The sequence below is a fragment of the Amphichorda felina genome (genome assembly GCF_050947745.1).
Source record: "Amphichorda felina strain 45539 chromosome Unknown scaffold_3, whole genome shotgun sequence".
Taxonomy (NCBI): Eukaryota; Fungi; Ascomycota; class Sordariomycetes; order Hypocreales; family Bionectriaceae; genus Amphichorda; species Amphichorda felina.
The window spans coordinates 1,417,125-1,440,434 of record NW_028145047.1 but is presented as its reverse complement, the minus strand read 5'-3'; the positions used below and the strand labels follow the sequence as shown (position 1 = coordinate 1,440,434).

The window sequence follows — 23,310 nt, the reverse complement described above, 5'->3', positions numbered from 1 at the left end:
ACGGAGTACCTACATGTAGCTAGCAACGGGCCCTGGTCGTCTCCAGAATGTGTCAGTCTTCAACAGTCCCGCACATGGAACACATAGAACGCTGGAACGTGGTGCGGATAGCGGCTTTGCAAACGAACCCGCTCCACCCATCTACATCCGCATGGATATTACCTGCTCGTAGCGTAATCCTCTTCCATCCAACTCATCATCCCGTCGGCCCCTTGGGCGCCATGCATCAACCTTATCTCGCACTCTATCTCCTCAACACGCAGCCATCGTGATCAAAACTTGTTTACCCGTACGTAACCCAACCAACCCGTCTTCGGTCTCGATGGGCGCAGCATATGCTCAAGCAGGGCTCAGGCGCATCGGAACAGCCACGACCCGGACAAGCGAGCGGGGCTTAGCGACCATCTCGTAAAAGCGAGTCAGCAGAATACGCGTATTTGTCTCTATACGCGTATACCTCGCTGAGTTCGTGTCTCCTGTACGGACTCCGACCAACCCATTCGCCCCAAACCGGATTTCATGCCATGATTCCTCCGCATCCATAAATTACCTCTGTGGGCCCCGAACTATCGCCAAGCATAGCTGATCCTGTAGATGTGTCTAATCATTTGCTCTTTCGTAACCGAATCTGTACGTCCCATATTAATAGTGCGCCCGTACGAACAGCCTCTACGCACGCCTGGATACATTTGAACCCCTGTTTTGTATCAACAGATGAGCTAGAGTAGTACGTAGAACGGATAGTAGCTGATCGAATACCTAACCATGTTAGAAGTTGCTATCGGCGTAATAGTACATAAAAGCAGCTAACCAGGCTAAGTGTACGATCTGGTTAGCCTACGCTAGTGGATCCGAAGTCGCAGCAGTTGAATCAAACAGGGTTCCGAGTGCAGAGGGGACGCTGGACTAACTATGATGCACAAAGAGGCAATGCTGGATAAGGTATCCGTAATCTGTACTGCTGATCACTTTGCAGGGAATCGTCAGGGGTTTCAGCCAACAAGAAGCTGTGGCAAAAACGATACATCTAACCCCAATTTTAACGCCTCGGGTTACCGGCCCTAACGTGAAGCAGATGTATCTGACCCTGACCTCAAAGTGCAGTGTGCCTAAGGGATCTACAGTAGCTTACGGCAGTCATTGAGGCCACGGCAAGCCAAGGCCGTCGTCCATGACCTCCATTGATGTGTGCTCAAAGAACCTGAGTCATCATTTATTTGTTAACAGCGGGTTGCTCCGTAAACGTCTAATATGCTTAATCCTCCTTACCACCCAGGTACCTGTACACGACAGAAAAGTCCCGTCCCGCACACCTCTCCTCCTTCTCAGCATCCTCATACACCTTGAACGCCGTGTCCGCCAGCTTCATGTTGGCACCGGCCTCCGTGGCGGCCATCATGGCCAGCCGCAGATCCTTCTTCATGAGCGAGATTCCGAATCCGCCCGCATAGTCGCGGTTCGCCGGGGCTGTCTCGACGACGCCCTTGACCGGGTTGTTGATCTCGCTGGGCCAGCAGCGGCCTGTGCTGACGTTGATGACCCCCGCCAGCTTCTTGGGGTCTAGCCCCCACTTCATGCCCAGGTTCATGGCCTCCGCAGTGGCAATGTTGTTAAGTGCCAGGAGGTAGTTGTTGGCCAGCTTGGCCGACAGGCCAGCGCCCTGCTCGCCGCAGTGCAGAACCTTTCGGCCCATGTGCAGCAGCGTCGGTTCGACCCGCGAAATCAGGCTGGTGGCAGCGCCCAGCATAAAGGTCAGCGTCCCCGCCGTGGCACCGACAACGCCGCCCGACATGGGCGCGTCCACAAAAGTGCCCTGGCCGGCGTCGGAGACCTGCTTAGCCACCTCCCGCGACGTCGACGGGTCAATTGTCGAGCAGTCGATGTAGACGCGGTCCTTCTTCGGGAGCGAATCGGCCAGGATCGACCCGTACACGGCCTTGACATGCTGCGGCTCGGGCAGGCAGCTAATGACGGTATCCTACGATCCACACTTGTCAGCAGCTAGCCATTGAAGTCGGATACAGACAAGAGCTAATGATTTGGGGTGCGGGATTCAGGTTATATAATGTTTAATCATATGGAGGCCAGCGAGCTGGCCCCAATTTGGATCATGGATAGAACAATAATAATGCTCATCACGAAAGGGAGGAGAAAAAGGAGACAGGGGCTTGACTTACAGCATCCTTGGACGCCTCAAAGGCACTAGCTGCCAGCTCGACCTTGGCGCCCTGGGAAGCAGCCTTCATCTCGGTCTCGAGGTTCTTCATCGCCTGCGGGTTGACATCGAAGATGGACACCTTGTCGCCGGGCTGCAGCTTAGACTGCAGATTCCTGGCCATCTGGTAGCCCTACACAGCCGTCAGCCCATCAGTTCGAATCATCAAAGTCAAGATCGAGTCTGCAGATCCGTGGAAAAACGTACCATCTGGCCGAGACCCACGAAGGCATAGTTATCCAGCCGCCGCGCCGTGCTGGCAAAGCCCCTCCTCTGCATCAGCGAGCGTGAAACGGCAGCAGCGACGACTCTCATCTTGGGCGGCAGCGTGATGACGAGGTGACAATCTCCATTACCAAGAGGGAGAAAAGAAAAGGAGAAAAGGCGTCGTGCTGACCCTTGGCGGTCACGATGGTTGGGAAGGTCCGGCCATGCGGGGTGTTTTACCCGATACCGAAAAAGCCGGCCATTGCCGGTGGAAGCCAGCGGGCTGGAAAAGCAACTGAGACCGGGGGCGACACCCTGGGGGTGAGGAGCAAAGCTGCAGAAGGAGGAAAAGTGGTGGGCGATTTTCCAGTGCGGAGATTTGCAGTTGGGGGGAATTGGACAGGTGACCCTCTAATCAGGGCGGTAACTGGGGGCATTTGGGGCCTGGGGCACCACCTTCCAAGGTTCTCCATGGGGTTTAGGTGGAGCATTTCCCACCATCGTCGGACTTCCGGAGTCGTCGCCGAAAGCATCCAATGATCCATGGTTACGTACGTGGCACCATGTTGAGTCGGAGGATGGGCATGGAAGAGCAGTTCCCGTCAACGGCCAGCTGCAAAGACGTCGATTCCGCCCATTTGCCTACAGGGTTACGGGCTCGCCCAGCGCACTAGGTAGCTTAGTATAGCTTGGATTTATAGCTCATCTTCATTACCATATCTCCCCCTCGTCCACCAGCCCTTGTACCATGCGAATAGTGCTGCTGCTCGCCGGCGTCACGTCGTCTCCTTTTCCCTATACTCCTGCCCCATATCTAACAGTTTCAGGCGCAATCTTTCAAGTGTCAACACGAAATGAGGCAAGCACAACTCCTCGGCCGTCCTGATGCCGGTTCCGAGGAGTAAAACGAGAGGGGGTATGTCCAAACACAAGGAAATAAGGGATCATTCGTGACGGGAGAGAAGGGAATCCCATCCCGCCGGGGTAATGGCCAAAAATAAGAAACCGAGAGCAATTCGCGCCGACCCGAGCACCTTTTCTCCTCCAGATATTCCCGTAGCCTTTGTTTCCTCTTCCCTTCTGAATACACAATCTCAAGAGGGCGTCTCCTCTATAGGAAGTTTGTCAGCCACGGCACGAGCGCCCTAGTACAACGTTAGCAAACCCAATTCCTTATCGCGTCAAAGCTGGCCAACTTACCCAACTGCCACTGTTGCGCCAATACCCAGCAGGGCACGGCTCCTGACCTTTGCTTTCCGTATCTCAACCTCGGTCTTGACTTTCTTGACCTTGGGCTCCTCCTCCTCATTAGCGTCTTCCTTCTTCTCGACATCCTTATCGCCGACAGAAATATCCTCAGCTTTACGCTTGCTTTTCTTGTCAGTAGGCTTCTCCTCCTCAGACTCCTTCTCCTCGCTCGACTTCTGCTGGCTCTGGACCATCTCCTTTGCCGAGTCAATCATTTTTGCGATCTCGTCGGCGCTCGGCGGCTCGCCAGCGGTCGGGATGGGAACCTCAACCTCTGTAGTGGTAGTCTTGGTCTCAACACCCTTGTGGTTCTTCGAAACCTCTTCGTTGATAAGCACTGTGACCTTGGGGTCTTCTTCCCTGGGCTCAAGCGTGACTTGGGGCTCGAACTCTGACGTCTTTATCACAACATCTTCCTGATTCGTGCCGTTGGCCTTCTCGTTGGCAACCTCAACGCTCGCGGCCTTGGCCTTGGTGCTACGCTTCCGCGGTGACGCAGTCGCACGCTTGGAGCCCTTGGTGGGGCTGGCGGACCGTCGAGAGCGAGAGACTCGTGAGGGAGTGGGAGGCGCCAGGGCAACCTTGCCTGGCTCGTACTTGGGAGGAGCTGTAATCTTGGGCCCCGGAACCTTGGGGGCTGGGATCTTAGAAGGCGAAGATGAATCATTGTTGCTTCCTGAGACGCTGATGGCCGCGTTATCGAGAAGAGCACGGATCCAGATGGCGATGTTGTACTCCTCGGCCAGCTCCAGGGCCTGCGCCGGAGGAATCCATATGTTTCCAGCCGTCTCCTCGGGACTCGTAGTCGCAAGAGATTTGATGTACTTGCGCTCGGCTTCCTCCTCGGAAGCTTCAGCGTAGGGAAACGTAGCCTTGAACATGCCAGTTGCTGAGATGTACCCGTCGAAGCTTCGGCGCATCAGAAAGTAGCTGTTGGGGCTAGACTTGAAGACTCCTGAGACGATGCCCTTGGGGAGCGGTGCACGCAGGTGCGCATAATCAAAGGCCGCTCCAAGATGGCTCTCGCCCTCATCCCCAACCATCTTGGGGGTCAGAGTGGTCCGGGCAATCCGGCGGCGCGCGACAAGATCAGCATCTATGAGAATGTAAGTACGTGGGGATCCATAACTTAGAGACGGAGCGCAGTACAGTCATGCTTGTGATCGACCATCAAAGGGTTCGACTTCTCGGGTAGGGTTCGACCGTTGGGCGCCATTTTGGTGGGTTGAAGAGGTTCGGTTGAACAGAACGAGGAGAAAGTCCCAAACGCGATGGAAGTAGTCCCAGAGATGCTCGAAAGCAAAGGCGCGCGCAATGAGGCCAAAAAGCTAGACTGCGTAAAGAGAGAGGCGCATCAGCATCAAGTCCAGTCGCGAGAAAGGAAAAAACGTAGCGGAAGAAGATCGCATACAGATTCGACCAGGGGACGCGGCGATGGGGGGAATCAAGCGCAGTCGTTCAATTCATCAAAAACAACTGAGGCGACTTGAAAGGCGATTCGCGGCGAGTCGTGCGATCGGTTTGTGTGAATCGGCGGATGCGTCGTCCGAGGAGCCAAAGGCGGTCCGTGATCGTGGAGGAGTGAAAAGGGCGACAGGTCCAAGTCGTGTTCGCGATGGAGGGCGGGAGCTTCGCGCGCAAATTAGTTGGGTGGATTAGCGTCGAGGATTCGCCTAGCTTTGCTGGGCGCTTGGGTACTGAGCTGGCGTGAGGAAGGGTAGAGTGGAGCTTGCTGATAGAAGGAACCTTTTTCCAGATGCTATTTGCCCCGTCTGATAAAGTACTTTATAACTCTTGGCACCCTTCGAATATGGACGGAACAACGGAAACACCTTCCCCCTTTAAGATGCGCGACAGAGGCCCCACTTGCGCTTCCCCAGCGCGTTCGTCAAATCGTCCGGCCCTGCAAGAGCCCAGGTGAAGCCCAACAACTGGACCATCGCTTTGCCACGTTGCGAGCTTTGGCCTGCTGGCCTGCTACCGTAAATCGCTAGAGTTTTGCAAGGGGGGGGGATTTTTTAATGCTTGCCAAGCATCACGAGTGACCCCTGGGCAATCTGACCACCTATTTTCCCACAGGACTACGTACAGCACTCGCATACGTTCATGCCAGCAGCGAATCGCAGTTATCTGAGGCTCTGAGCCGTTACCCTAGGAGATCCCCGTTATCACTCGCTTAGACACGTATTGTATCGTGAGAAGCATGGAGCTGGATGAACCCGTCCGAACTTATCCGATGCCTGTACTACATACGGATAGTTCGCATCAACGCTTTAGGAAGTACGGAGTTGGGACGTTGGCTCCGTGGCTTTAGGCGCACCGTCACGGTCTTGCGTACCTACCCTATAGCTCATTTGGAATATAAATGATTCCAATCTTCTACACAGTATCATCGATGATATGACAGGTCCGATATCAATATGCATCATTTAAACATATAGATGCGATGTTGAGGACTTGTTGCTTGGAACTTTGAACTTTAAACACAAACTCAGCCGTACTTGTATTGTCGCTCTTACGACCCATCTTTCGACACTTGTTCACCTTGTAAACTTTAGACAGTGCCCGCAGCAACTAGAGCACGCGTGATATGTTGTACTAGGAATAAATTGTCGACATCAGTCAACCAAGGTGAGCCACTGTCTCATTTTCCAAGACATGCGTCTAAGGTACCTGGGACTCCTAGGAACTTTTTGTGCCGTGTCGGTCACAGCCTCCAGGCGGGACCGTTGGTGACGGTTGTTGGTGACAGTTGGAGGCCGTTCTGGCGGTTCCGATGTGCGAGTAATAATAGCATGACGGCAGAGGGCCCTCTATTGGCAATACGGAGGCCAGCGGTTCATCAAGCCCACGCCTCAGACATCTTTAGCTCCGGCCTGGCACCGTGATCAGGGGTAGTGCTTCACACGGGACTACTCGACGGCTCAACACCGCCAGTCTGCCTACCCCTCTGCTACAGGTCTGCAACCCAGACCGGATGGAAACCCTGACCATTGTCAGAGATCTTGACCTAGGCACCCCTCTCCAGTCCCGGCGTGTCCCAGCTGTTTTGTGTTTGGGTGTCCAATCACACAGCATGAATCGAGGACCCCACCAGGGACCTCCTGCCCCTCCATGATCACCGCCATCCACCGCATCCACCGTCGCACGGAGCAGTCTTGTTTCTTACTTTACCCTCTTTGCATCTCTCCATTAGACTAGACGATTCCTGGGCGCTATTTGATCTTGTTCTCTCAGCCTGCTTTCAATATGGCGTCCAACCCCCACGATGATGATACCATGCCCGAGGAGACGGCGGGCTACAAGCTCTCCCAGCCGAAGCAGAGCTTGGCTGAGTATCAGCAGATGGGTACGTACAACGGCGGCCCAAGGGGCAATTGAAGGAGGTTGGGACTCTCCCAATTGCAATAGAATATCAGGATGACGGCTTCATACTGGTTCTGGCACTAATATTGGAGGATCCCGGCCTCTCTTACTATTGATTACGGGTGCTGTCTGCTTTGACTGGAGCTTTTGCTAACCTTGCCTTCTTTCCACTAGATGCCGATGACGAAGCTCTCCAGCGCTACAAGAAGTCTCTCGGCCTCGGAGCTAGCAACACCATCTCTGATCCCAACGACCCTCGCGTCTGCATCATCCTGTCCCTGACCATGGACTCCCCTGGCCGCGACCCCGTTACCATCGACCTCTCCGCTGCGGGCAGCGAATCGACCCTCAAGGACAAGCCTTTCAAGATCAAGGAGGGCGCCAAGTTCACCATGAGTGTTAAGTTCAAGGTCCAGCACGAGATTCTGAGTGGCCTGCACTACGTCCAGGTCGTCAAGCGCAAGGGCGTTAGGGTCTCCAAGGACTCTGAAATGATTGGCAGCTACGCTCCCAACACCGAGACGCAGCCCACCTACATCAAGAAGTGTGAGTTTTTTTAATTTATTTTTTATGTGACCCATGGAAACTTGGATGAAATGCTGACTTTCTGATCTAGTGCAAGAGGAGGAGGCTCCCTCAGGCATGCTCCTCCGTGGCCACTACAACGCCGTTTCTAGCTTCGTCGACGACGATAAGAAGACGCACCTCCAGTTCGAATGGAGCTTCGACATTGCCAAGGACTGGTAGACGGAGAGGAGGTCCCCCCGGGTTCCTGACCCTGTCACGCTCGACTTGTGGAGGCTTGTCATGAGATACGACTACACATTATTGGCAAAATATAGTTGGCGGTTCACTTCGTCTAGCAAAATTAGCACATGAGATTCCCGCGAATAGTCAAAATTTGGACAATCATATTCCCCAGAAAAATTCCTTTGCTATGCAAGTCTATAACCCTCCGTGCATGTGTACCTATTTCCGGCACAACGACATGTGGTGGTGCCCATCGCTACCAGGTTTCCATTACCATCAACACCAGGGCGTGGCCCTTCCCTTATAGAAAGTAGTCAGGGAGCGCGTTCCCGTCGGCAGCCCTCTCACCGCCTTGTTGCATATCCTTATGTAGATCATTCTCAGGTGCGGCGGCAAAGACGTTGAAGAATCGATCACCGTTCAAGCCAACCTCCAGCACGCTGGCCATGTTACCGCACCGGTAGCAGTAGTTTGGCGCGCTCCAAACGGTGCTTAGCCGATCGTCGTATAGAATCTGGAACCCCTCCTGGCACAGCTGATGGGCCCGGAGGATGTGGCCCATGCCGTTAACGGCCAGGAACTTCTTCACCACTTGCGCGCCAAAGGTGTAGCCTGCGCCGCGCGGCGATAGGGAAAACTCGTCTCGTTCGGGGTCGGGGTCGGACCAGACCAGATCGGCCATGGGCCCTTCGTGGGGAATCTCGCGAAAACGGTCGATGATTTTGATCTGGTCGATGGAGTGTATGGAGGGGGAGAGACCTGCTCTTCCGTTAGTCGATGCGAGGGAGGGGGTGCTTGAGGGCTGACTACCAACCTCCATGTACGCAGAAAATTTGATTATCAATGACAACGCTGAGCGTTAAGAAGTCAAACATATCGGTAAAATAGTGCCATACGTTGGCGTTTCCGTATTTCCTCGAGCACTCGGTGTAAAATCCATAGGACTGGGTCACGCCTCGAGACTCGTGGTTCCCGCGGATTAGGTGGACACGGTTCGGGTACCGCAGCTTCAGGCAGACGAGGAGGGAGATGGTCTCGACACTGAACATGCCCCGGTCGACATAGTCACCGAGGAAGAGGTAGTTTGTGTCAGGGCAGTACCCGCCGATCCTGAATATCTCTATGAGGTCGTAGAACTGCCCGTGGATGTCGCCGACGACCGTGACGGGGGCTGCGACGTGCACGACATTGCTCTCTCGCATTAGCAGCTCTTTTGTTTTGGCGCATATCGCTTCGATGACGGATTCGGCGAGGAGTTCTTTCTTATAAAGACGTGCAATGCACTCGTCGAGGTCGACGGACGCTGGGTGGCAGTATTGGTTAGCGACGGTCGCGTACCTTGAAGCGCGGAGCTGGGCTCACATGGTAGGCCTGGCATCTTGGCTAAGGGTATGAAAAGAGTGACGAGAGCAAATCTAAAGTGCGAGGAATCACCTGCGCGCCGACCAGATGCTTATCATTAAGGCCGGTCGGGATTGTTTCTGCTCCAGGCGAAGGCTATGACTGGAGGGGCACTGGCTGGAAGTACCAACATGATCGATGGGGTCCGGGAGTTCGCGTTCACATTGGCGCCTTGCTGGGGTTGCTGGCGACTATTTAAAGGTACCAGTTTGGCGGAGCCAGTATTGCGATGCTTGACGACGGGTGATGGTGTCGATGGTCGGCGCAACTCGAGCTCCGACCCTCAGGGCTAGCCGACCATGAAGAGCGCGCTGCAACTGGCGCTGCTGGTTGGCCTCGCTAGCTGCAGGGTCTTCTTCTACGAGCATCTGGATGGGACAAAGCGGGCGACAGCCTCTATGATGCACCATTAAAAGTAGATACCTCTGTTATAGAGTGTTATAGAGACGATGTTCAATCCACGGCACTAATAGCTAACGGGGTTGCGAGGCACATTTCATCCCGCCAGATTTGAGTTCTTTTACGGCCGTTGTGTTGAGAGGCCAGCTTGTACTGGCTCTTTTGCAACTAGCATGCTCAAACATGCTGGCCTCTCTAGCTTACTCCGTTCTGAAGTCCCTAAGGCGTTCTATATCTTTTTCTGAAATGCTGATTATATATTTCTTTGGGACTAATATCTGGCGTGAATCTTTATGGTTCCTGGTACTACTTGCTGCTGGGTGGTGCTGAGCTACCTAATATGATCTGCTCATGACGGCTGGAAAATGGGTACACATCTACTCGTACCCGTAGGGTCGACCACAGGCAAAGGTCTTTATGTTTTGCCTAGATAAGTACCTACGTGAGGCAATTTCGGACACTAAGTTTGATAAAAAGGTCTTAAAGCCTTTGATTGTAAATGCATTTCTTGAACTGTGAAGCAATGACACCTGGGTACTCCGTATATTAACCTGGAACACTATGATCGGGAAATGTCCGGACAGGACATCGCTACTACCTTACTTTACCTGAGACACATTCATGGCCCGTGCACGAATCACGTGTATACTTCTGTGCAACACGCCTTCCCTTCACCACCTGAGACTTCAGCCCAGGACGTCAAGCTCTCACCATGTCCTCAGCCTTGGACTTTTCGCGGGGGCCTGGATTTTGAACTGGAAGACTGCAGACGTACTATGTATCAATGAAGCTACCCTCACGCTGCTTACGGAGGACCGGGGACGGGGCTGTCAAACTGGACAGACAGCCTGTTGGGCACTGACTACCTACCTGGCGACTCGATAAGGTACTAAGTCCAACAGTCTGTGGATTCGTGGCCCAGTCCAGCCCATCCTAAAAAGCAATATATAACCTCTGCTGACTCTCTACAGGGATCTGAGGCATAGCACTCAGATACTGAGCTTCTACCAGCTGTCCTGTTTCCACGGCGGCCAGTGAGGCTGTGACAACTACGGTCTATTTTGGACATTTCTCTGCTGCGACGAAACTTGCACAGGATCATCACTATCTCGTGCCTCAGCACCTTGGCAATTACAGACTGCTCACCGGCGCGAACATCTTATTCATGATATTTTCTTTTGGATGCAAGTAGCTTCCTAGGTCGGCTACTATGGCGGAACCTGCTCCTGGTTATGCACGTCGGCCTGATGAACCACAGTGCTACAACTGCGGCACTGTTGGGCACTGGGCCGTCGCTTGTCCAGAGCCTACAAGGCAGACTCCTGCGTGAGTAAAAATTTGACCTCTTGCTCATTTGATATGTCCGAGGGGAAGCGAGGCTGACTTGGCTTGGATCAAAGAGGACTTGAAGCGTGGAGGAGCACATCAAACCCGGGACAAAGCCATGGGAAGGATCAACGAGGGGGCCAAAAGAAATCTAAAGGCCCGATAATAACACGATATGCGCCTCCACCAGGGCAAACTACAAGCTACCCGCCTCATCCAGGCTACTATTCTGGCCCAGGTCAATATCCTGGACCGTCGCCTTATCCTCAACCTTCTCAACCTCACCAGCCCCCTCAACCTCCTAGCTACCCCCAGCCGCCACCACCACCTCCTCAATATTCCTCATACCCTCCACAAGCTGCCCCGTATCCACCTGGGTACCATCCCCCGCCGTCTTATCCTCCTCGGCATGCACCCCCGAGTTATGGGCCCGCGCCCCATGCGAATTTGTCTTCGCGCCCGGATTACGGGGCTCATCACCCGCAACAACCACTCCATTCCTCGGTACCGTCGTATCCGGCAACTTACAATTCATATCCACCTCCCATCCCCCCGGGAGCGCCGCCTGGGCCACCCTCAAGACCTCCAGGGCCACCTCTACCAGTCCTCAGTGCGCCTGGGTATGGGCCGCAACGACCACGCCACTCGCAGCCCCAGGCTTCACGTCCTCAAAATCACCAAAGAAAGAACCACCCACCTCCAAAGCATGCCGCGAAGTCTCATGGACCAGCTGCTGAGCCATTACAGCGCCCTCCCGCAGGTGCTATGCCGCCCGAGGAAAGGATCGCCCATGGCCTCCCACCAAAACCTCCTGCTCCTAGTAGGGACCGCCCAGATACTCGACGCGATCATCGAAATAAAAAGAAGCAAGACCATCAGAAAGGAAGCCGTGATAACAAATCTAAGGATCAATCGGGCAACAGGCGGCCATCGATCCACAAGCAACAACGGCATAACCGTCGGCACAGCTCTCAGGGACAGAACCTGCCTAAGTCTTCTCCGCCACGAACAGTCCAACCTCAACAGGATGCCAGCCGTGACGACCATAGCCACGAACAAACTCCTACCAAGTCCGAGCACACAACACACAGTGGCGAGATTGGAAATGTCTTGGATACAATCCGGGTTCCTGAGCAGCCAAACGACCACGCCCCGGAGGAAGTCCCAGAGGAAATCCTAGATCAAGCTCTAGAGGAAGTCCCAGACCAAACTACAGAGCCACTTCTAGTCAAAGAAGATCCTGGTGAGGCTTCTGATTTTGAATGGGAGATAGACGCCATCTTCAGGGAGCCTGAATCTAGGCACGACCCTGATGAAGTTGGGAAGCCACTTCCTTCTACGTACAACGACGACGTGCTCTTGCCTAGGAAGTGGGACTCCAAGTGCATCGAATCGGAATTCATAGATCTGGACAATCTCGAGGAGTTCATAAGGCCGATTCATGAAACCCAATACTGGGAAGACATCCAGTTTGATGCCGCCTTTGTCCGGGACGGCTTATTGCCTAGTGGTGATCCCTTGCCAAGAATCCGAAGAGCGAACGAAACCTCTGAGACAACGGGCGCTGTCCACCAAAAAGATCAGAATGATGGCCAGCATTCAGGCGGGGAGCATATGGCTGTGGAGAGACGCCAATCCCACGACGGGCAGATAAAACGGAAGAGATCTCCCGACCCCTCTCCTGAATTGCGGAATCAGGTTCATCAGGATTCTCCACCTCGAGAGCGGCGCCTATCAAGTCACCAAAGAGATCGACGGTCGGAGTCTTACCGTTCAGAGCCCAGCCGCCATGATCACCGCCCTCGCGAAAGTTTTGACCGAAGGGAATCGGAAACGAGGCGCCGATCGCCTGGTTCGCGCAGGTCCTCAGTGTCTTCTGCATCTTCTCATTCGTCCGGCCTGGATTCCCTAGATATGGAGCTCCTCGGGATCGAACCTAAAGACAAGCGTCAGCATGAGGAGGACAGGGGTCGGCAAAGTGACGAGAGAGCACCAAAGCCCAAGCGACGCCGTGTCCAGCTCGACTCGGCATACAGGTAAGAGTGTGCCTCGTTGGCCCAGCTTTGAACTCGACTAACGAGAAGACAGCCGGCGATGGTGAGAAGTGTTCGGAACACTGGCCATGATGGCTGCAGTCAATACCAACTCAAGTCTTTGGTAATATGGTCGTTATTTTCTTTATCTTTACGCTCCGTTGCGTTTCTTATTTCACTCTTGCGACGCGAGCTGGCTCGCAACCTTGGCCCTGTAGAGCCCGGGAGGTCTCGGTGAGCATGCCTTCGGAGCACAGTTTCTGCTTTTTGTCACAATTTCGAGCGAGATCTTCCCACGACCTCCTACCCACCTTATTCCGAGATGCTCTTGCCTTCCACCGAGGCAATTACGAAGTTCATGAAATTTTATTTTCGCCTTTCATCCGCGATCCGGCGTTTCACCATAGAATTCACGATGTTGCGCGTGAATACACTACAAACAAATTACCTACGTTTACATCTGTAATAGCCCTGTTTCCCTGTTCACTTCGGCTGCCCTCACAGCCGGTTCCTTTTACTGCAAGATACTGTCAAATGACGGCTGTACCCTCACCGTAAACTGGTGTATCTGAGTGATAGGATCAACTACACTTTGAACCAATGACCCATGCCCTCCCTTTTCTCAAGTGACAGCTCGAGCGTTTTTCAGCGTCTCCCCTCTCTCGTCTTCGTCAGTCTTCCTTGCAGTCTTGTCCCCCAAGTGAGCGAGTCATGATTGCCCGAGCGCCTATTTAGATGAGCAGGGGTATCGCCTGTTATATGCGCGAGTGCGCCCTCCTCCAGTGTCATCTGGCACGTTACAGTGGCTCCCAAGTTGCTCATTGTCATGCCCCCTTGACACCCCCTGATGCACCCGCACACGATTTTAACATTGGCCGTCCTTACCATCCCCAATTCACGGGAGTGAAGGAGCTCTTTTCCTTAAGGCTAACCTGCTGCGTTCTAATCACATCGATATCTAGACGGCTACAACTCATCTCGAACGTGTATTGACATCCGGCACAAGTATCCACGGATATCCAGTAAAAATATATATTGGAAACAGCTTTATAAGCCCTGCCGATGGTGAAGTTCTAGGGCGAGCTTCGAAGTTCGACTCCTCCTGGCTTTCTATTGGCACTCCCGGGAAGAAGTAGGTCATGCAGGCCATGAGTGATTTCAAGGACTATTAGTAGACTCCGTCGCCCAATAGCAGCTAGGAAGGAGACCAGCCCCGGCCATCAACCGTAGTATCGTGCTGCATAAATGCAATATCTAGTAGGAAATACTCTCTGCTACGGTAGGTTTTGCCGCCTTGGACATAACTGCCTAGCAACCACGTACCATAAGTCTTGAGCAAGCACTACTGGTAGTCAACCGCCGCTGGGCGCTAGAGATTTGGCGCTGCTTGTTGTCTTGTAAGCCATCGGGTGGATGCCCGGGATGGAGTGCTGCAGTGCAGATCTCCCGTGGTGTGGTTGCAGATCAATGCCAAGAGTCACATCTTCTGGGTAAATATGACTTCAAGGAAAAGTATCTAAGTTCTCCAGTGTAGTTCTCCAGTGTAGGGTTGGCGTTAGAAAATTCCCTTGAGCCGTCTTTCAAAAAGGGTAGAGCAAGAGGAGAGTGGCCCGTCAATTTCCTAATCGTCGAAATAACATTACATTGGCATGTCCCTTATCCATACCACCATGATCCCTTTTCGTTTTCCAACTCTCCGCCTGCAACCCCCCCTTTTCTTCGTTCGTATTCATCTAACAAGGAGCGAACGCTTAGCCTTTAAAACCTTTATCTGGAAAATCTCCCTGTATATCGACAAGACCTAAGACGCACAGAAAAAGACACGCTGAACTGATTATGAAGTTTTATGAAGGATAGTAATCAGACAATCAGGTTGTCGAACCCCAATCCCTTGAGGTCCCGTAGCCAGTTTACGCCATCTCCACCGGACCTTGCGGCATCTTGGAGCTGCCAGGTCGCCTTGAGCATCTCAATGGCAGTGAAGACGTACCCCCAACGGAAGCGGTCCCATATTCCAAGCAGGCGCTTGAGCGTCCATGTTCTTTTCTCCGCATTCCGTGTTTCAGCTCCAGCAATGAACACAGGCCAGGAGGTGGCCTTGAAGAACGGATCGTCGTCTCCAACGGCAGCAAGATGGTTCAGTATGTCATCCACCAAGAATTCCGCGTCTACGCAACGAACGGAGCGAATGACAGGTAGGGCCTGAAGAATATAGAGGCATGCAGCAGAGCGATGGGCTGAGGCAATATGGACCCTACTCTCTATGTCTGTGATATTGGGAAGATTCTGGAGGTTGGAGGCCCAGGCATTAATGTCAAAGCTGAGAGCCTGATCAATGAGATCAAGTGCCTCATCGGCGGCTGGAAGAGACCAATCGGTACAGGACGGTGTCTCGTATGAGAGCTGGGACGCGACGAGAATGGTTTTGAGAATTTCGGGCGGGCAAGACAGGTAGCTATTGGCCGCCACGCGCTTCATTACGGGGAGAAGCTCGAACGCATAGCGGGCTATACGAGCTGCAAGACCACCAGACGATAGAGTCGATCCGAGGATGTGATATCTGTAACTGTCAGTCAGGGCATGGCCCGAAGAATGACTACCTACATGAAGCAGTCTGCTACGACCGTATCGCGTAGCATCCGGTTCGACGCCGGTGTTATGGTTTCAGGGGTTAGCAAAGCCATAATGCTCGCGGCCCCTTCTAGATGGGCTTTCCAGCCGGAGTCACGATGCTTATCAAGATCAATCAAGTCAAACTTGATGAAGAAGTGCATGGCGGCGAGGGCCACCTCGCTCCCAGCGGGATCGAGGGTATCCAAGACTTCTCTCAGATGGCCCATGGCCTTCTGCTTTGCGGTGAGGGCATCGATGAGTGCCTGACGTGAGACCAGATCCTTGGAGCGGAGCTGAGCAAGATAGCCGCCCGGATCTGTGAGCCCAGTGGGTATGTCGGTGATGGGGCGGAATATGTTGGACCAGTGGATTGCCGAGGTCGCAATGAGAATTTGCAAGAGAAGCGGGTGCTTCTTGGTCAATGGAAGCATCTCGCGAAATGGATTGTTGTCGGGCCGGTCCCGGGCAACGAGGTCCTGACAGACTCGGTCGGCGACTGCGGAGCGTGTGAAGACAGCGCATTAGTCCCGTGTTTGGCCCAAGGCGAGAACAGGGTCTGGACTGGTGGTACAAAGACACAATGGTGTCGGTGAGTTGCAAGCAGCGAGACATGACAGACCGAGGGCGTGAAAAGACGTGGCGAGGAGGGTGTACGTTTAGATTGAAGCGAGCGAACATGCGGTGTATGCATGTACGAAGGGTTCAACGGAAGCAACCGTCCAGATGCGGCAGGTTCCAGCGCTAGTCTGGTCACCTGGTACGTTAGGAAATGAGTTATTACTCACAATATGCTAGATAGTATCGTGAAGTCCGGTCTAAGTCCTGGAATAGGGGGTCCGTGAGGGCTCCGACCGAGGAAGAGGATGAGGCGTCATTGGTGGTGGACTCGGATGCTGGTGCCACCACGGGCGAAGCAGTCGGCGAGGGTAGAAAGTGGTGGAACTGGGGTTGGACCATGCCATGGTTCTTCGGCCGCAGAGAGAGACTTGATGCCGCTGATGTGGGGGGTTGAAAGGCACTGAGGGGCTGGATCGGAGTCGCGGACGTTGACGGAGGGTTGGAGTAGGAAACAGAAGAGCTGGCGACTCTGCGGCTAGACGACGCTGGCTTCACATTTCCGTTCTCATCGATGCCCTGGGTCCAGATGAAGACTTTTCCATAGCCAAGGCACTCCTGACCCGAGACCGCACATTTGTGGCAGCTCGGCCACGAGCGATCGCAGCGCAGGCGTCGACGGCGACAGTTGTGACACGGCTTGCCTGAGCTGTGCATGCGCACACGCTGGCTTAAGCCGCCCGCTGGTGATGTGGTTCTTGACACAGCTGCTGTTGCTTCTGCTGCTGCTGCTGCTGCTGATGATGATGATGGTGAGCTGTGTGGGACGACGGTCGACGGATCGATCGAGGTCTGTGAGTGAGTGTGAGCTGCAGTTGCGGAAGAGTGAGAAGAAGACCTAGTCAAATGGTACATGAGAGAAGGGCTGCTGGGTTGATTGATGTCTGGTACTGGAGCATCAGTACTAGTAGACAAATGGCGACCTGACGCAGGGGAAAGAAGACGATTGGTCATCACGAAGCGGTAGACATGCGGGTCCAGAGTGTATGCTGGACCTGGAGGGCAAGTTTGTTGCTGACGGATCACAGCTGCTCTTAGGGCCCGCAATTGATGTATTGGTAGTGTATGAGTGATGAAAGAGAGGAGGTATGATATCCAAATCTAGTCGCACAAGAGGGACCTAAGGTATGAAAAGACTGAAGTGGCGATGAAGGCAGCAGGTGGCAGTGGCGGCAGTGATGATGATGGTGATAATGCGGCGGAATGAGGGGCAACATGCTCCAGCCCCGAGCTCGCTCTTGCCCTACGGTGGACCAGACCTCCTCCTTCCCACAACCTGGAATTGTGCCCGTGCTCAATGGCTCAGGAATGTCACATCCGGTGTGATATCGATCGCCTCATTTTCGTTCTCCCCTCCCCTCTAGTTCTACGTCTCTAGGCCCTCTCTGCGCTCGTTATTTTTGTCCGTGGAGAAGGGACGGCGGAGCGAAATGGCGGATAATCGCCGAAGTTGTCCGTCTCTAGGTAGGCTGCCCAAAGGGGAAACCATCATACACGCCGTGCGTCCGTTGTGTGGTGGACCTGCAGCGCCAACGGCCAGCCAGGACCCCGAGAGAAAGCTTGTTACGGGGATTGGGGCATCTATAGAACGGATGCGGTCCGTTTTATTCCTGCAACGTTGTGTACTTGTTCAAGCGCTGCCGTCCTGCATATCCCCGCCCCTTCTCGACTCCGTTCAAACCGTCCATCCAGAGCTCTCACGGTTGCCGAAACGGGTAATCAACGTTGAAATGCGGTAGTGCCCTGGAATGGGTCCCGCATCCATTGCGGGGTTCTTGAGGCGGTTGAAGCCGTGACGTGCGTTCCCATCACCCGAAACATAGGGTCTGGAGCACTATCGAACCTCTGATGGGCAACGGCCCCATTCTGACGTGCCGTAGGCTGATGACCTGGACTGTTTGAAAAAGCCTAAAGGCGGCCGTTGAAGGTGGCGTTGAAGGGTTCCAAGGTTGTTATCTGATCTGTAATGCTGTGGGATAAAAAGACCTTGATATAATACATTAACAGAAACCCATTCCAACGGTGAACAGCCCGGGTGGCTCAGTGGTAAAGCGTATCACTAGTAATGATAAGATCCGCGGTTCGATTCCGCGTCTGGGCAGCTGTTTTTTTTTTGCATTTTGCCTTGATTTATCCGTATTCATCATTGAGACTGGGTATATACACATTTTTTTTTGAAGTTCCCTTCTTCACCTGCTCGCTCTTGGTGCATCATTTTGAGATTTGTAGGAGTTTAGTGTCGACTCTCTCGCTGGACCCCCCGTAGGATAATTATCGATACAGTTTTAACAACAATTCCTCTCGAGACATTTAAACAGCTTGAAATTCGGTCGGCACAGATTCGCAACATCCACGATGAGAGAGCATGAGTTTTGTTTAGAGCGTGCAACGCGCACGCACGTCAAATCCAATTTGAAAAACATTCGGAGCATCTCTATCTTGCTGTAGGTATTTATCATCGATACGCTAAAAAAAACACACGGCTAGAAATTCTTGGGATCTTCTGGTAGCTTATGCGCCGACCCGCCCGTGACCCTCTCCTCGTCAAAGTCTTGGCTGCTGCTGTTGGTGTCGTAGGCGACGCGCACATCGTCAATCTCGTCGCCCACCTCCATCCAGCGGTCACTCGTCGCCGGTATGGGGAATGCCTTGCACAGGCCCCAGTAGGCGACGGACGACACGATGAAGCCGCCGAAGAAGTTGAGGTTGTAGATGTACGTCGCGCCAATGGGCACCTTGGTACCGACGGCACCCGCAAAGCCGACCACGTTGATGAGGATGCCTGCGATGTAGGCGGCGTAGGCGCGCCAGTGGATACCGAAGGTGTAGTAGTACGGGCCCGACTTGCGGCCGTCGTACAGCTCCTTGATCTCGAGGTAGCCGCGGCGGACAAGGTAGTAGTCGGAGATCATGACACCGGCGATGGAGCTGAGGAAAACGCTATACGCGGACAGGTAGGTGGTGAACTGGTTGTTGGACGAAAGGAGGTTGTAGGGGCACATGGCTAGACCGACGGCGGCGCAGATGTATCCGCCACGGCGGATATTGATGAAACGGGGGAGAAGGGCCGTCATGTCGGTGCCGGCCGAGACCGAGTTGGCGGCGATGTTGGTACCGAGCTGGGCGAGGGCAAAGGCGGCGGCGATGATGAAGACGCCGAAGCGCTGGCCGGAGCCGCCATCGTCGACGAACCTCTCGAGGAGGTGGAGGGGGTCCCAGATGGCCTCGTTATAGATGATCTGGGACGAGGACGAGACGATGATGCCGATGAAGGAGGTGACGGCAAAGCCGATGGGAATGGTGAATAGCTGGGACCACAGGGCATCTCTGGGCTTGACGGCGAAACGCGTAAAGTCCGGGTCGTTGACAACGAGGGTGGCAAAGTTGGCAATGGAGGACATGATGCCCTTGACCATCTCCCATGCGAGGTCGCCACCGTGGATGGTGTTGGGCTGCCTGACGATGGGCCCGATGCCGCCGGCGCGGACGACGGCCCAGATGAGGAAGGCTATACCCGCAGCAGGGACAAAGTAGGCCTTGACGGTGAAGAGGTGGCGGATCTGGTGGACGGGGAACCAGATGGCGGGCAGGGAGCAAAGCCAGAAGAGGAAGAAGGAGGCGTAGTCGGCGGTGGTGGTGGCAGTGGTCTCGGTGAATGTGTTGGGGATCTTCTCGCGGTCCCAGGCCTTCCAGATGGCGCGAATCATGATGTAGACGCAGTGGCCGCCAATGTAGGACTGGACGCCGTACCAGATGCAGGCCATGGCGGCGCGGTTGAAGACGGGCCACAGACTACCCCAGATGCCAAAGGACGAGCGCCCCACGATGGGGAAACCAATGTGGTAGACGGCGCCAATGCGACCGGTCATGACGATAAAAGTGCCAGAGATGGCATAGCCGATCCAGACACAGATCCAGGCCTGCCACCACGACAGGCCGTTAACAATCATGGACGACGAGATCATCCATGTATTGATGTTGAACGAGTCAGCGATCCAGAAGCCGACAAAGTTCCAGGGGCCCCATTGGCGGCGCTCCTTCTCGACGGGCTTGAGATCATGGTTCGTGAGCTGGAGTGAGGAGCTCGTCAGCGCTCAGCTCCCCCGAGGAATTTGGGGAGACTTTGGAGACGGAAAAATACCATGAGTTGGGTGGTGGACAACCCGGGCTCCGACTCGACAGCCAACTTGTTGGCCCAGTAGGCCAACCGCGACTCGCTCGCCACACCAGACATTTTTTTTTTTTCCTTTCTGAGGGTCTCGGTTTTTTTTCCTGGTCGCTTTCCTCGAAGAAGGAAAGGATGATGGGAGTGGAATTGGGGTCAGCTGCGGCCGTCGGTCAGGCACGTCGAGCTGTGAATCCACCCCTGAGAGAACAAAGAAGTCGCAGCAGACAAGGTTTCTACTTCTCGGGAGCGGCGCATGTATTTAATATGTCGTGGACGATCCGGCGGGGAGGGTTGAGGGCGTATCAATGACGTGAGCCAGGATGTAGCTCCGGGGACACCGCCCAATGACAATGTCTGGCAATCCCCTGTAGGTTGTCGTTTGTTCTGGAGTTCTTCGAGATCCGAATCCAAGGGACCGGGCGAGAAATCTCGTCAGGCCAGAGGAGCAGTGCAGAATATTTATGTAGGGCTGTTGATGGAGCTTCTCAGGACAAGAGCCCTTGGTTAGTCCCCGTCTCGGCGGGGCCAGAGCCACTGCCGGGACTCAATCACCAGTGGCATGACTAGCTAGCAATATCCGTGGACCATATCGCGTGGGCACCTAGGTCTGGACGCTAGTACGGATACTATCATGCGATATCAAAAAGGGAGAAAAAAAACTTGGAACGCGTCGAGCTTTGCGGCGTGCCCCCCACACTCAGGCTAGAACGCTGGATGAGGCCTCAAGTCAAAGGATGAAGGATGAGACTCGCAGCGCTGGTCGGCCACACCGTCATTGGTATCGCGTGGTGGTGCAGGGTCCCCCAGTTCGCGACCCCAGAGCAATGGGCAAGGGCGCAAGGTGGTTTGCAGAGCCATGATAAGAAGAAATGCCGGAGCCAATGGCATTGGGGGCTGGGTATCATCCGTGGCCAAGGGCTCAAGGTGGCATCTACAGGGTACAGAGCGGAGGCGATAGGCGTTTGCGATCTGGGGCCCTTATCAGCGTGCTTGGCAGGGTCGCGGGTAGGTCGGTCCTGCCTGCTGGCGCGAGGGGACTCTGCTAACCCTGCTGATAACCTGATAAGGCCCCTGGTCACTCGATTGTCTCACCCCCGCGTTACTCGATGCCATCGAGTCAACCCCATCCATTCATTCCATCATCGCTGAATGGGAGTGGGAAACGGCAAGACGGATCTGAAGCCAGCTGCGGAGTAGTATGTACGTGCTGCATCACCAGGACTGAGCCCGACGAGCCGGACAGTTCCAGCCCCGCACGTTCGACCGTGACGTGTCGTCAGCTTTGGCCTGGCTTTTCCTCTGCTTGCCAGACTTGAGATTGTCCGCTTTCACCTCAGCGGTCTGCGAGTTTGATGATTCTGCAGCCACCCGACTGGCACATGGCTGCCGGCGATGACCGTCAGATAGTTGGCCATTTTATTGTACCTGATGAGCCGTCATGCGTTCGTATCTGGTTTTTCTCCCCCTAGCGCCTCGTCTGCTAGACGACGTCGGCTTAAGATTGTGTTTAGAGTTGGCGGCCACTTGCACCGCCGTCTCAGTTGCTGCTGAGCCAATCTTGGTGCTTAAGTTTATCAGTCCCAAAAAACTAGGGAAGCTTCTTAATTCGCGTATGCACATGCTCACGTTGTCATGTGTGTCTCAGCCCACCACAATTCCGGTGTCCACCAGGAATCCCCTGTAGTTCATCTCTAATATTTTGTGCTTCCCCTTGTCAGCCAACCTGCGCCCAAACTCATATCTCTCCCAACCACTAGCGCCGCCCATATTCCAAGGCCATATTGAGGATGACATGACGCACTATTGAACTATTGGTACGGATTATCAGGTGTAAACTTCCTCTCCCACAGACCCTTTGCCTCCATCGTCTTCAGCTGGACGCCCTTCAAGATGCCGTAGACGGTGCGCAGCGTCGGCATTGGAACTCCTCGTGCTTCACCTTCTAGTAATGGCTGCTTGGCAATGGTCTCAATCTCGATTAGGTTGCCCTTCTCAACATCCTGGCACATGCTCGGCTTGATGTCCGTGTCCGTTGGGTCTATGCGGATAACGCCCTCAGCCAGATCATCCGGCAGGTCGCACCCGACTGCCCGCGCGGCCGCTATAATCTCCAGCATGATGGGCCGCACCAAGTCATCGATGACGTGCCGGCTCATCCTCATCCGGCCCGTGTCCATGCGCAGCGCGGCGGCCACCGTGTTGAAGCTGGCGTTGTAGACGAGCTTGCGCCACCGCGTGAGCTTCACATCGGCCTCGTACGTCACGTCCAGCATGCCCCGGGCGTTGTATAGGGCCATGTACCGTCGCGTTGCGGCCTCGGCCACGGACGGGTCGACGCCGTCGCTGGAAAAGGGTCCCAGCTTCTGAATATCGTCGTCCTCGTGCAGGATCTTACCATGCGCCGTCTCGGCGACGGCGATGAGAGATATGCTGCTGATGATGGGGTTGGTGGGGAAGCGCGCAATGATAGGCTGTTCTATGTTGAGCCCGTTCTGGGAGAGCACGATGGCTGTCCTGCCGGGCGTCACGGCGGGCTCGATAATGTCCGCCACGCTGGGTGGGACTTCGGGAATGGTCTTTGTCGTCACAAGGATGTAGTCAAAAGGCTCTATCTGTCCCGTCGATACGTTTGGCACAGTCTTGCGTACTAGGATCTTGTATAAGCCAAAGGGGCCATCGCAGCTCTTGTCATAGGTGCATCTTCTTACTGCTTGTTGGGCGCCATCCCCGGATATCATGGCCGAATTGGACGGAGTCAATGTCGAAACCGTTCTTCTCTACAGCATCGTAGTTGGATCGCAGAATGGCCGTTACCTCTGCCAGGCCCCCTGTCTCTAGGGCGTATGCGGCCATGGCTCCGACCCCTCCCATGCCGACGATGAGGACTCTGGCCCTGGGCTCTGTCATTTTGGTCAATGTAGAAGCAAAATTCGGCGTTGTGGTGATTTTAGAGACTTTAGTAAAGTGGC

General features: G+C 54.4%; 7 protein-coding genes and 1 non-coding gene across 8 annotated transcripts; 2 read left to right on the top strand and 6 right to left on the bottom strand.

The window, feature by feature from the left end:
* Nucleotides 1-1,255: 1,255 nt before the first annotated feature.
* On the bottom strand, nt 1,256-2,530 carry ACO1O0_003140 (NAD binding domain of 6-phosphogluconate dehydrogenase-domain-containing protein; the record flags this gene model as incomplete). Its single annotated transcript, XM_083192598.1, has 3 exons — nt 1,256-1,978; nt 2,178-2,348; nt 2,423-2,530. The coding sequence occupies 3 exons, from the start codon at nt 2,528-2,530 to the stop codon at nt 1,256-1,258; spliced, it is 1,002 nt and encodes a 333-aa protein (XP_083051655.1).
* Nucleotides 2,531-3,618: 1,088 nt separating this feature from the next.
* ACO1O0_003139 (KilA-N domain-containing protein) lies at nt 3,619-4,886 on the bottom strand (the record flags this gene model as incomplete). The annotated part of the gene is made up of 2 exons (XM_083192597.1): nt 3,619-4,766; nt 4,820-4,886. 2 exons carry the CDS (start codon nt 4,884-4,886, stop codon nt 3,619-3,621), a joined length of 1,215 nt encoding a protein of 404 aa, XP_083051654.1.
* Nucleotides 4,887-6,919: 2,033 nt separating this feature from the next.
* RDI1 (immunoglobulin E-set) lies at nt 6,920-7,783 on the top strand (the record flags this gene model as incomplete). Its single annotated transcript, XM_083192596.1, has 3 exons — nt 6,920-7,019; nt 7,211-7,582; nt 7,653-7,783. The coding sequence occupies 3 exons, from the start codon at nt 6,920-6,922 to the stop codon at nt 7,781-7,783; spliced, it is 603 nt and encodes a 200-aa protein (XP_083051653.1).
* A 304-nt stretch (nt 7,784-8,087) lies between these two features.
* Nucleotides 8,088-9,164, bottom strand: PPG1 (the record flags this gene model as incomplete). The annotated part of the gene is made up of 3 exons (XM_083192595.1): nt 8,088-8,545; nt 8,601-9,089; nt 9,149-9,164. The coding sequence occupies 3 exons, from the start codon at nt 9,162-9,164 to the stop codon at nt 8,088-8,090; spliced, it is 963 nt and encodes a 320-aa protein (XP_083051652.1).
* A 5,641-nt stretch (nt 9,165-14,805) lies between these two features.
* Nucleotides 14,806-16,080, bottom strand: ACO1O0_003136 (transcription factor domain-containing protein; the record flags this gene model as incomplete). The annotated part of the gene is given in 3 exon segments (XM_083192594.1): nt 14,806-15,505; nt 15,550-16,054; nt 16,074-16,080. The coding sequence occupies 3 exon segments, from the start codon at nt 16,078-16,080 to the stop codon at nt 14,806-14,808; spliced, it is 1,212 nt and encodes a 403-aa protein (XP_083051651.1).
* A 2,122-nt stretch (nt 16,081-18,202) lies between these two features.
* ACO1O0_003135 lies at nt 18,203-18,274 on the top strand. Its single transcript has one exon. It is a non-coding gene; the product is annotated as a tRNA-Thr (tRNA).
* A 382-nt stretch (nt 18,275-18,656) lies between these two features.
* fur4 (permease for cytosine/purines, uracil, thiamine, allantoin-domain-containing protein) lies at nt 18,657-20,407 on the bottom strand (the record flags this gene model as incomplete). Its single annotated transcript, XM_083192593.1, has 2 exons — nt 18,657-20,243; nt 20,315-20,407. 2 exons carry the CDS (start codon nt 20,405-20,407, stop codon nt 18,657-18,659), a joined length of 1,680 nt encoding a protein of 559 aa, XP_083051650.1.
* Nucleotides 20,408-22,149: 1,742 nt separating this feature from the next.
* ACO1O0_003133 (ketopantoate reductase family protein) lies at nt 22,150-23,248 on the bottom strand (the record flags this gene model as incomplete). Its single annotated transcript, XM_083192592.1, has 2 exons — nt 22,150-22,988; nt 23,050-23,248. 2 exons carry the CDS (start codon nt 23,246-23,248, stop codon nt 22,150-22,152), a joined length of 1,038 nt encoding a protein of 345 aa, XP_083051649.1.
* Nucleotides 23,249-23,310: the final 62 nt, after the last annotated feature.